The sequence below is a fragment of the Ipomoea nil genome, unplaced genomic scaffold (assembly GCF_001879475.1).
Source record: "Ipomoea nil cultivar Tokyo-kokei standard unplaced genomic scaffold, Asagao_1.1 scaffold3251, whole genome shotgun sequence".
Lineage (NCBI taxonomy): Eukaryota > Viridiplantae > Streptophyta > Magnoliopsida > Solanales > Convolvulaceae > Ipomoea > Ipomoea nil.
This window is the reverse complement of record NW_017619679.1, coordinates 738,577-750,203: the sequence shown is the minus strand read 5'-3', so window position 1 is coordinate 750,203 and position 11,627 is coordinate 738,577. Positions and strand designations below refer to the sequence as shown.

Sequence of the window (11,627 nt, the reverse complement as noted above, 5' to 3'; positions counted from 1 at the left end):
CTTCTGCTGATTGAGCAATTAACTCCACAATGAAAAGCAATTAACTGAAAAGCAACTAACTAAAAAGCAATTGACACATAAACAATTTCAGCATATCTTGATATCACTAGCTAGCACCCAATTCAACACCACCTCTGAATTGTTCAAACAAAAATTTCATCTAACACAAAAACCATCAATTACAATGATCATTGTCTACTTATAAAGATTACGGGCTGCCTGTAGTATGGATTGTTTGTGCTCATTCATTGGTAAAAATAATATGTCGGCAGCATATTTTGCCCTCAAAGATGTCAAGAATATTGCCTGCATTTATATTCAAACAAAATGGCAGTTATATAAGTCCAATTAGGTATTTATAAAAATGAAAAACATGTACTTTAAATCACAGTACTTACATTTGCAGGTGTTCTGTTAAATCCATATTCCCAATTCAGTCCATTACCCTTAAAGGTCTGCATATGACGCATGCAATAAACTCCACAATCAGTAACATTAGTGGCATTTTTCCAAGACATCTTCACCAATTCATGGTTAAACACATCATCCTCATCATCATGCTTTGTCATTTTGTTTAACAAAGTTGTGATCCTTTTAAATTTGCAATACTCTTTGAATGCATTAACCTGCACATTAGTTAATGTTCATTATAATATATCAAGTACCTAACAGTATTCAATTTAAACTCATAACAATCTTAGATTTTGCAACTTACTAGGTTTTGATCACAATTATCATATCTTTCTAGAAAGTTGGTATTCTTGCCCAGTGTTCTATTGTCAACTACTTGGACAATCCTTTTCTTGAAGTTCAAGCACATGATGAAGTAGTGATGATAGCGTATAACAGGGAAGAAAACCTAAATACATATGATTTTAGAAGTATATCCAATGAGTATATATAAAATGAATTTCACATAATTTATTAATTTATAATATTATGAATGATAAATTACCAGTTCAGCATCAGAGATGTCAATGTTAGAGGCCAATTTAATCTCATAATCCAAAGATCCATTGAATCGTCTTTGTTTTTCCTCTGCAGAGAATTCTATTTTCCGTTCAGTAGCATCATCAATTTCCATCTGAACACAAAATTATATTACTAAGTAAACATATTACACCATCAAATTCTGTATTATATACACCAAAGCTTTATGTACACAAATAATGTACTCTGTGAACAGAAATAATGTACCCTGTGAACAAGAATAATGTACTTTGTGCAGAAAAACTAATAATCAATAAGAACTTGCATTATCAATTTACTTTTTTAATATAAGAGAAAGTTCAAGCACTTACAAAAGGATTGGTGGTGAAGTAGATGCATTTTGGTTCACCCATTCCACGAGTGATATTTTCAGAATTCATTCTTAAGCTCCAAACATCTATAATGGTCTTCTCTACTTCACCGTCCCGTAGAGTCAAGAACTGGTCCCTTGCAATGTGGTACCTTTTATACCTAAACAGTGTTTCACTTCAAGAAAAATAACTTTTTAACACATATTAAAGACAAACATTAGTATTAAACATAATTAAAGTGAAAACCTACTCTATTGGATGTTGAATAGACGGTTCCATGAATGCAAAATCAGACAGCATCTTCTCTTTCGCAGAGACAAAGGAGAGTTTTTCATTGTTTTTCGTCCAATATGGAGACCTCAATCGCAATGGAACCTTTTTCAATTTTCTTTTCTCTCTCTCCCCATGTTGGACATTCTCCCTCTCTGATTCCTCAAGTGCACTTCCACATAAAAATAATGTACCCTACTCATTAAAATAATGTACATAGTGACCAGAAATAATGCATCTTAATCAGAAACACAACTTTTAGAGTTTAACTTACATGTCAAACAATGTTTGTTCCTTTTCTGTGCTTCTTTCCCCACCAGGGAGTGTAGTAGTTGTTTCGTTTGGTTTTTGAATATCCGGGGGTAGGTGTTAACAAATTGAAGCGTGGTGGTGAAAATGTTTCAGGATCAACAGGTTCTTCGGTGCTTCTGGTGGCCTTTTCCAATGCTTCTATTGCTGCCTTTTCCAATGATGCAACTGCTGCAAGAAAGCTCTCGCTGCTGAAGATTGGATCATCGTCCAATAATGTCGAAGTCTTGTCAGGCTGGGAAGTTGATGCAATGTTCAGCATATCAGACATCTTGCTGAAAGTCTTCTTTATAATTTCTTGTCTGGTGTTTTTGCTCCCAACTTCAGCCATTACTTCCCCAAATTCAACTATGGCTGCAGTCAGTTTCTTCATTCCCATAGATATCTTCTCTACATCACTCATTTTAGCTTTATCACCAACTACCTGTGCCTCCACCCCATCCCCAACAATGTTGTTTTCAATCTCACCAACCGATTTCCTAACTCTATCCAAGACTTTTCCCCTGCCATACCCACCAGAACTCTTTTCATCTGCTAATCTTTTTTGGACCATATCCATTGTCCAAACTGATATCGCAGGGTATTTCCTTGGGATTTGCTGCCCTTTAAATTGCATCCTATCAAGGTATGAAACCTAAATAAAATAAAATAAAATAAGTTAGTATGAAAGCAAAAAATGCATTAATAGAATAAGCAACATAAATTGAATTAAAGGTATTACCATCAAGAAGACCAATGGTCCAGTGAAGAATGTACTTTTTGACTTCTTCCATTTATCCACTGTTGTAGTGAGACTATTAAAAATGTACCTACACCAATTCAAATTTTTGATTTTTTTCACGTCTACCAATGAGTACAAAATTTTGAAGTTTGTTGTCCAATTAGCGTGGCCCTTGAACAAACTAGAAACAACAAACACCACAAAATCCCTTTTGAACATGTCCCCGTGGTCTTTCTTCTCAACTATACCATGGCCAAGGCTTTTCACCAATGGAGAACAATTGTCTAATTCCCAGCGTGTTCTCCATTCCTCCAACAAGGTTTTGTATTCTTCAGTTGCATTTGAGTTGTTCCCTTCAACAACTTCAACCTCACCCTTGGGGAGACCTAATGTGCTCTCCACATCATCTTCTGTGAGCTCCATCTTTGCACTCTCCAACATTAGGGAACAACTAAAAACATCATAGTTTTCTACCAAATATGTATTTAGTGAATTGTCCATGCTGGACAATCTAAGCTCGAGTAATGATCCAAACCCAATCTCTTTAATCGCATTTTTTTGTTCATCACTGAGATTTGCTACCATTTTGTTAAACTCCATTGGTGACATCCTAGTCTTGAGCTGAATTTTCTTTGGAGCTTTTTCTTTCTTTACAGTCCTATTAGTGGCCTTTTCTTTATTTCCGTCTTCTTCATTACTGGTAGATCTTTTCCTTTTCCGATAGGTTTTGGTAACATCTTTTAATGATAAATCTACTTCTTGGCTAGACATAGTTGCTGCAAGTAAAATGTTAGTTAATGGAATGTATAAAATGTATACACTATTCACTACAAAATGTATAAAATAAATCATGCATAAAAAGAGGGTACCCTGTGTATTAAAATAATGTACCTAACGAACAGATATAATGTACCTTAATAAAAAACACAACTTCCAAATCTGAATGTACCCTATGTGTTAAAATAATGTACCAACTTACCATAAATAATGTACCTCAATAAGAAACACAAGTTTCAAATCATAAAGTACTCATAGATCATGAATTAAATTAGTGTACCCTATGGATTAAAATAATGTACCTAATGCATATAAATAATGTACATCTAACAGAAACAGAATATTAGTGCACTTATGAGCTAAATGTTTTGTAACAATGTGATGCACTTATGAGCTAAAGGTCTTTTTCCAGTTCACATCAGTTTTCTTCTGAAATTTCTAATTAAGTTTTGATGATTTCACTCCAAGATCATACCATGTTTAGCTCCAAGATTTAGTGATATCTGAGAGACAAGTGTTGGCCAATTACATGTACACAACACTACTGCTGCCTAGCTTCCATTCCATGATTATTAATAATGTTTGGTTCTAATAAAGTTTACAAATTAAAGCTGGAATTGCAGAGATCACCCACACTACTATTTCTGTTTTTATCCATCCCAATTCATCGTTTGAACTATGTTCTGCTTAGCTAGGAAACCTAAATAGCATTTTCATTTGCCTATGATCAAGATTCTGGTTGTCTATTTCTGATGCTGTTATAAATGATCATTTGACTTCCTATTTAGAAGATTTAAGCACAGTTTACATACAATAAGTAGTTAACATTCTGCATAGAAAGACAACAAAAAGTAATTTCCCAACAAAAAATAATTAAACTTCCTATTTCTAATTGTTGATTGAAAACTCAAAACTGGAAACCAAAGGTGTTCTTGACAGAGCTAATCAGCAGCAAAATTTTTTGAGTTTCTTGAAAGAATTGAACGAGAAAAAATAACACTAATAAAGTTTACAAATTAAAGTTGGAATTGCAGAGGAATTTGAATTACAAATTAAATCATAGAAGACCATAAACAAAGACAGAGTGTTGAGGAAAAAAAACAGAGAATGGATAATATGCAATGGGCAAGCATTTAGCCACTATACAAGCCAATATTCTAATGTAATGCAAATATGCAATGAATGCACATATTAAATGTTCATCAGCATGCAAAACTGAATAAATACACATTTCATTCAGATTTCTGATTACTATTCTTCTCTTTCAGACACATTTGGTTAAATGGAAAAGATTCAGATGATACTTGATGACCCAAAAGTTGTTGAACCCCCCAAAATCAGTGATTAAGTGTGTATAGTTAATGCTAGTCTATGACCCTTGTACTGCTTTCTTGAAATAAGAAGGAAGAAGCCAAGATAGTGTCAGGAAATGAATAAATACACAGCTACAAGTAAAATTAGAATAGAACAGAACTACTCAAAACTCAATTTTAAAACCCTAGGTAGTTGAAAATGTACCTAATCAGTAGATGGAGATGGCGTCGGAAACGGTGTACAAGAAAGTTTTTGTGGCGTTGGTTTGTAGTAGCGCGCGCTGGAGGTCGCGTCGGAGACGGTGGAGATGCGCAAAGAAGCTGTCGAAGAAGCTGTCGGAGATGAGCGAAGAACACCCCAACGATTTAGAATTTTTTTTTTTAAAAGATGTCTAACGGCGCCGTCTCTCCTTAAATGGAGAGACGGCGTCGTTTTGGACCATGGTTCAGCCAACTTGGCTGGACCATGGTCCAGCCAATAATTTGCCAACAAAACGAGTGTAGTCGCACCTTCTAACAACCACGTTGAACTAAGTTTTTTGTTGGAATTGGCCTTCAAGTGAAACTTAAGTCGACCTCTCTTAACAAACTAATTATCCATGAATTCACATCCACATACGTCAAACCCAATCACTATGAGTGGGGGCAAATTATGGTCCACACAATTGTATGGATCAGGAATATCAGTTAGATTTTTAATTAAAAGTACATTAATTTTGTATTGAAGGTACATTATTTTTATACTGAATGAATATTATATAAAATAATATACCCTTAATATATTAAAAATATATTTTCAGAAAATATACCTTATGTACATAAATAATGTATCTTTAATATATTAAAAATGTACTTTTTATTTATAGTCTACACAATTGTGTGGACCATTGTCCATGCAATAATCATTGGTGAGTGGGACACTGCACCAATTTTTACCAATTAACTCTCTTTTTTATGGCCTTGCAAATTCTATCCCCCTTGTAGGCCAATAGTTATGCTGTGCAACCGAATGTACCATGCGCATGGTGCATACGGTTCAAGACGACGTCGTTTTGATTAAAAACGTGCGTCCCACTTTAAAAAAAAAAATCAGGTTCGACTCTCAGCAATAGCATTATTGTGGATATATAGTTATGAAATTGTGGATATATAGTTATGAAATTGTGGTTATATAGTTATGAATTTATTGATATTTAGTTCATTCATTGTGGATATTTAGTTCAATCATATATTGTGGATATTTAGTTCATTCATTGTGGATTTTTACTTCATTCATTCATTCATTGTGGATTTTTACTTCATTCATTCATTCATTGTGGATTTTTACTTCATTCATTCACTGTGGATATATAGTTATGAAATTGTGGATATATAGTTATGAAATTGTGGTTATATAGTTATGAATTTCTGGATATATAAAAATGCTATTGCCGGGAATCGAACCTGATTTCTTCTTTAAGTGGGACACGCGTTTTTTTTAACCAAAACGGCGCCGTTTTGCAACCGTATGCACCTTGCAAGGTGCATTCGGTTGCACAGCATAATTTGCGCTTGTAGGCCTATTGGGCGGAGCATTATTTGGGCTCCCAAGTTAATGGAGATTTGGAAGGGAAAGAATTAATGGGTTAGGAAAGGAATGGGCTTTAAGGGGGTTATGTGGTCCAGGGGGTTGGGGTTCACAAATTATTTTGTGGACCCGGGTCCTCCTTGAAAGGTGGATCCAAGTTCAAATGTTTTCACAATTTACTAACTAAATGTTCATTATTTACCTTTCAAAAACTCACAATTTGTATACTACAAACACACAAGGTTAACATATATGTAATTGATTACCTTGTTTTGTATTAATAAGTTCCTTTCAAATACTGCAGTCACACAATATTAACATATTAGAATTTGAGGACCATGTATTGTATTCACAAATTTCCATCTACAGTACAATTGTTATGTGTTTTGACTTAGGAATACAATTTATATTTTAAAAGTTCACAATTCTAATACTAAAAATCTACAGTTTATAAGTTGTATAGAACCATTGTCCACCTTGTAAGGTGGACCCTGGTCCATGGTATAACAACTCGTTTGGACTTGGGATGTTGTGAAGTTGTGAATATTACAACCACAATAACCTAATTGTCTACAAACATTATTGTTTATGAACTATCACAAACAGAAAATCATTTTGTTGCATTTTTATGTCATGTTTACTATTTAGTGATCAAATCAACTCTTCTTTCTTTGTTAAATTTTATCTAATTGTTTTTATAATTTTTAAATTTGAATTATTTGTGTTTAAATAATAATTTTGACCTAATTTCTAAATATATAAATTTTATTTACTAATGCTAAAGTAATAACTTGGATCTAGCCTTTTAAATTAAAACGAGACCACAAAAAAGATTATTTGTTTCTAATTCTGAAAATACTAATTTTAAAATTTTTTGTAGAAAAGTTGATTAGTGTGAACTTTTTCACTAGAACTTTATGGCCAAAAAGTAGTCTTCGGGTCTCATCTGCGTGAAAGGTTTGCTAATGCTTTACAATATCATGAAGAATTGCTATAAATCATATTCATGCATTCGTTATATGAAAGAGAACATCTATTGAAGTGATCATAAATGGGTGGTTTGTGCATCTTAGGCCCAAACTATATATATTCTTAAATTTAGAACTTAGAAGACAATTCAGCTATGGAGTGTATGGGTTTATGTTGAAATACTGGAGGATACCAAAATATTTTGTTTAATGTATAAAAATATCAAAACCCATTAGTATAAAAATGATCAAAAAAATTTAACAATGTGGGTACGAGAATTGTCAGGCGGCTTTTGTAGAAAGACTACCTGCAACGCATATTGTTAAGGTTTTTTTGAACAAAACCGCCCCAGCCCTTCGTCTTCCCCAGAGCATCTGCCTTTCTCTTCTCTATTCCAGCCAACAAACACTCCCACAGCCGCCGCCGTCTTCCCCATGCACCGTTCGTCCATCGTCCAGCCGTAGCTCGTGGCTTCTATCGTCCCCTCCATCATATATTCCTGCTTAAATGCTTTGTTGTGCTCGGCATGAGTTCTCATTTTGGTGTAAGAATTCCATGGTGTTTGTGTGGTTTGTTTATTCAGGAATCAGGACTGCACTTTGATTGAAATGTTTACAGTTTACTTAGTTATACGTTGTTGGCTACGGTTTATAAATGATGTATTCTGTGTTATTATTATTATTATTATTATTATTATTATTATTATTATTATTATTATTATTATTATGTTACCATTGTAATAGTCAATGGTTGTATTTATGTTGTTATAGAATAGTACAATTAGTTTAGACTTTTACTAAGTGTTAGTTAGAAGTCTATTACTGATATACTTGTAACTCCTATTCTGTTGATTAATTGATTTTACTATTCACATCTCTCATCTGGTATCAGTCAGGTGTCGAATCCATCTCGACCGAAAATCTACCCCCTTACCATCACCTTGAGACCAAATGTCGTCCAATTCATCGGAAAGAACGGTGTCGGCCGCCGGAACTCCATCTCCGGCCGGCGCCAATCCTCTTGCCGGGGCACACCATTACGTGTCCATGAAGCTCACGTTTCGCAACTTTCTGTTTTGGCGTACGCAACTCCTCCTCTTTCTCCGGAGCCAAGAGTTGCTCGGCTATGTCGATGGGACTATCCCGTGTCCTCCGGCGACCATCGACGTGCCATCCTCCGGTGAGTCCTCCTCCGCGGCGACTACGGTGGTTGCTCCCAATCCAGCGTTCAAAGCGTGGGAGAAGCAAGACCAAGCGATTCTCTCGCTTCTTGTGTCGGCGATGTCCGATGAGGTGTTACACCTCACAGTCGGACGTAATACTTCGGCGGAGGTGTGGGCATTGATCACGCAGGCTCTCAGTTCATCCAGCCAAGCGAGATGCCTTAGTCTCCTGGGGCAGTTTCAAATGCTTCGCCAAGGCAATGCCGCCATCGCGGACTACCTCGGACGTGCGCAACTGTTGGTCGAGTCTCTTGTAACTCCTATTATGTTGGCTAATTGATTTTACGATTCACATCTCTCATCTTGTGGTTGGTGGCGCTATATATCTAAACCATTTTTCTAAGGCTTCAGAAAATTAATAATATTAAAGCAATATAGACCCTTTCTCGCAAAATTAATCTCTTGAAGCCTTTTGAGTCCTAATCCACCGTTTGTTTTTGAGAGGGTCACATTATTCAATTCTCCCATTTGATCATGTGGACACCCTTCCCCCAAATAAAGGTACGGATTTGCTTTTCAATAATGTCACACACGTACTCCTTTAGGAATCAACATAGACTGCATAATATAGAATAGAATTGCCGTTAACACACTTTGTGCAAGGATTACTCTACCCGCCAAACTGATCGAGGTTCCTGCCCTTCCATCCTCAAGTCTCGCATCTATTTTCTCAATTAAGGGCGTGAAAAAGACCGTCACCCTTCCATGGATGGACGGGACACCTAAATACCGGCCCAAGTTATCCATGAGAAGAATTTCAGCTAGGGTGGTTATGTTGTGTATTAACATTTTCTTGTAGTTTTATATCACTTAATGAAAAGTTAAATTCTCTCTAAATTTATAATACATGCTATTCTCATAATCCGTGCATGCACCCGCTAGCGCGTTATTAGGCGCATTTTTTTTTTTCTTTTGCATCAGAATGCTTTTTTTTTTTTCTTTTTTTTTTTCTTTACTCCCCTCATCTCTCTCCTACTTTGCTTCTTAAATATTGTGAAAAAACTAACCGATGTGGTTGCTATTATGACATCCCTATTAGCTACTTTATCACAGTTTTTGAAGAATTTTTAGCCACCTTAGAAGAGAGAGAGGATGTGAGGGTGTCCAGCAAATGAGGGATTTTTGCAGAGATGTAGGACCCGCCATTGAAGAGAAGAGCCGTGAGGCGCAATTTCTTTTTAATTTCTTTTCTTTTCTTTTTTTCCCCTCCCATTTTCACTTTTCTAGTCAGCACTATTGAGGATGCTCTTAGGTATAAAAGGGATTCGAGTAAATGTGAAAATTTCTCTATGTAGTATTTTATAATTAATAACATTGTTGTAACTTTCAATTTATTCCCAAATAAGTAGTAAAATAGGAGTGCACAAAAATTGGTTTTTGTAAGGATGGACATGGACTCCAAACTTATTTATATATACACAAAGAAAACGCATGAACAATCACACCAAAAATGAAGTCTCCCTTCCTTACACCACTATCCATCATTTTGTTTCTCCAACAAATCTCCTTCGCCGCAGTTTCCCAGAACGGCACACAAGTGATTAAGATCGCTTGCGCGCAGACCAAAGCGATCGATCTGTGCATTTCCGTCATAAAATCCGATCCCCGCAGCGCCGCCGGTGACGTGAGAGTCTTTAGCATAATCGTCCTCGATAAGGCGTTGGGGGAAGCCGCCGACGGTCTGGACAAAAGATGCCCGGAGGCATACACGAAGGTCGTTGGGGACGCCGGAGATGCCATAGGGAAATTGAAGAGCAAACAGCTTGTGCCTTCGGTTGAAGATAGCATAAAGAATGCCATTAACGATGTTGCAGGTTGCCGTCACGGTGATGATTCTCTCCTCACCTTTCTTAATATTGCTAAAGATGTTCTCAAAATCATTAATTAATTAGGATTCCAATACTGCTTTAATGGAAAAATAATATTTCAAAATAGTGCCACTAATTATGTTATTAATACTCATGGTGTACGGGTACCAAGTTGTTTTGTGGTAATAGTTGATGTAGTAGGGAATCCCTCTTCCCTTAAAGAAAAAAAAAACAAACTATATTATTAATAAAAAGTGGACTAACGAGTTGGTCCGTTTATCCTGCCAACTCACTCATATCGGTGTTGGGCTTAACTACCTAACTCATAATGGGCCAGTTCATATGGACCGGACGTCCCATTTTGGCAATGCCACTGCCACCACTGGACCAATCGTTATACCATACACCACAGCGCACATAACACTGTGCGCCGTGCGCCTCCCAAAACGACGTGGTTTTGGGGTCGTTTTGGGAGGCGCGGTAGGAAATTGCTGGGATTATGTGTATTTGTTCACACAGTTATGTGTATTTGTTCATACAGTTATTTTATTTGTTCATACAGTTATGTACATTTTTTATACAATTATGTACATTCTTTTTATACAATTATGTACATCCGAATCAGAAAATTTGTGTGTATTATGTTAATAGTTGATGTGTATTATGTTAAAAGTTTATGTTTATTATGTATTATGTTAGATTATGTGTATTATCTTTTAAAAAGAGTATGTATATTTTCTTATATAATTATGTACATTCATGTATACAATTATGTGTATTCTAGTATAACATTATGTACATTCTTGAATAGCGGGTTTTTTTTTTTAAAGAAAAAACTACTGCCATTCACTGGGGCGGGAAATTTCAAAAAAAAAAAAAAATTAAAACGACGTCGTTTTGCATCTAGGCGCATAGTGCAACGCGCGCCGTGGTGTAGGATATAAATTGCCCCACTAGACACAGTGGGCAAATTATTGTGGGGATCATGGTCCACACATTGTTGTATAGACCATAACAAAAAGTATATTTTTAATATACTAAATGTACATTATTTTTGTACTGAATATATATTATACAATATAATATACACTCAATATAAAAATAATGTACATCTCCTAAATACAATGTACATCATTTTACAGTATACAAAATATGGTACATACAACTTGTGTGGACCATAATGATTTGACACAATGACTCGTGAAGATTTCAATCTACTCCTATCCATGACCAATAATCAATCCCTTAACATTTAGTTAATGATAAATGAGTCTCATCCATTCAACTACACCTCTCAGTTTATGGATCATTGTCTATTGTATAACGATTGCTTGACATTTTGGTGGATTGTGCAAAGCCCATCTGAAATG

General features: G+C 35.6%; 1 protein-coding gene across 1 annotated transcript; it reads left to right on the top strand.

Annotated features, from left to right (window-relative positions):
* Window positions 1-9,899: 9,899 nt before the first annotated feature.
* LOC109169129 (cell wall / vacuolar inhibitor of fructosidase 1-like) lies at window positions 9,900-10,337 on the top strand. The gene has a single exon (XM_019318004.1). The coding sequence runs from the start codon at window positions 9,900-9,902 to the stop codon at window positions 10,335-10,337; it is 438 nt and encodes a 145-aa protein (XP_019173549.1).
* Window positions 10,338-11,627: the final 1,290 nt, after the last annotated feature.

Excerpts from the sequence above, each read along its gene's own strand:
- LOC109169129 (XM_019318004.1), top strand. The coding sequence starts at position 9,900 with ATGAAGTCTCCCTTCCTTACACCACTATCCATCATTTTGTTTCTCCAA.